The sequence below is a fragment of the Apteryx rowi genome, unplaced genomic scaffold (genome assembly GCF_003343035.1).
Source record: "Apteryx rowi isolate R43461 unplaced genomic scaffold, aptRow1 scaffold_405, whole genome shotgun sequence".
NCBI lineage: Eukaryota > Metazoa > Chordata > Aves > Apterygiformes > Apterygidae > Apteryx > Apteryx rowi.
Genome location: NW_020450580.1, coordinates 316,539 through 317,644, shown reverse-complemented (window position 1 = coordinate 317,644; position 1,106 = coordinate 316,539). Strand labels below are relative to the sequence as shown.

The following is a 1,106-nucleotide window of genomic DNA, read 5'->3' as shown; positions in this document are numbered from 1 at the left end:
GCCTGCTCGCCCCAGCTCCGCCAAGCCCCGGCGGCCGCAGCTTCCTCTTCCTTTTCGTTGCTGCGTCCCTCGTTCTTGCAGCACCATGTCGGTGGAGCTGGAAGAAGCCGATCTACCCCTTACTGAGGCGGAGGAGGTGCCGCTCGCCCCGGAGAAGAAAGCGGCCTCTAAGAAGGCGAAAGGCGGCAGCGGCTCCTCTCTGTCGCCTTCAAAGAAGAAGAAGAACAACAAGAAGAAGAACCAGCCGGGCAAATACAGCCAGCTGGTGGTGGAGACGATCCGCAAGCTGGGTGAGCGCAATGGCTCCTCGCTGGCCAAGATCTACAATGAGGCCAAGAAGGTGGCCTGGTTCGACCAGCAGAACGGCAGGACCTACCTGAAATACTCCATCAAGGCCCTGGTGCAGAACGACACTCTGCTCCAGGTCAAGGGCACCGGCGCCAACGGCTCCTTCAAGCTCAACAGGAAGAAGCTGGAAGGCGGCGGCGACGGGGGCGCGGGCAGCAGCTCCCACAAGTCCCACAAGAAGGCGACGGCCTCCACGTCCCGGCGGGCGGAGAAGAAGCCCGCGTCCAAGAGCAAGAAGCCCGAGAAGAAATCTCACAAGAAAGGAGCCAGCAGCGCGGCGGCCAAGAAGGACAAGGGTAAAGCCAAGAAGGCCACCAAGAAGGCAGCCGCGTCCCCGGGGGGCAAGAAGGTCAAGAAGTCCGCAAAGCCCAAGGCACTCAAGAGCCGGAAGGCATGAGAGCGGGGCGCAGGGAGCCCCACCGCCGCGGCGGGGGAGCGGGGACCCCCGGCCTCCCTGCCCGCCCCCCAGCTCCCCACCGCCCAGGACTGTGAGCCCCACGGCACAGACTGCTCTGAGGACAGACCCCCGGGGACCCGCTTTGTCTTTGTGTTGCTGACTCGACTCCGCAGCCGCCTCCGTGCGCAGTGAGCGGGGCTGCGGCTGCCCCAGCCTCCCCCTCCTTCCCCCCTCCCTCCGCCGCCTTATTTTTCCTCCCCTACCCCTGCCTTTCTCCCCCCCCCGTCGGTCCCTTTTGTTTTCGGCCGTGCCCCTCCCCCTTTGTAGACGGTTTCTAATTGCCCCCCTTTCCCGGCGCCCC

At 64.9% G+C, this 1,106-nt stretch overlaps 1 protein-coding gene across 1 annotated transcript; it reads left to right on the top strand.

Moving 5' to 3' along the window:
- The first annotated feature begins 6 nt into the window (after window positions 1–6).
- Window positions 7–1,100, top strand: LOC112970760 (histone H1x). The gene has a single exon (XM_026075500.1). The coding sequence runs from the start codon at window positions 86–88 to the stop codon at window positions 743–745; it is 660 nt and encodes a 219-aa protein (XP_025931285.1). The 5' UTR covers window positions 7–85; the 3' UTR covers window positions 746–1,100.
- Window positions 1,101–1,106: the final 6 nt, after the last annotated feature.

Bases quoted from the DNA above. Each gene is read 5' to 3' on its own strand.
- LOC112970760 (XM_026075500.1), top strand. From the start codon at position 86: ATGTCGGTGGAGCTGGAAGAAGCCGATCTACCCCTTACTGAGGCGGAG.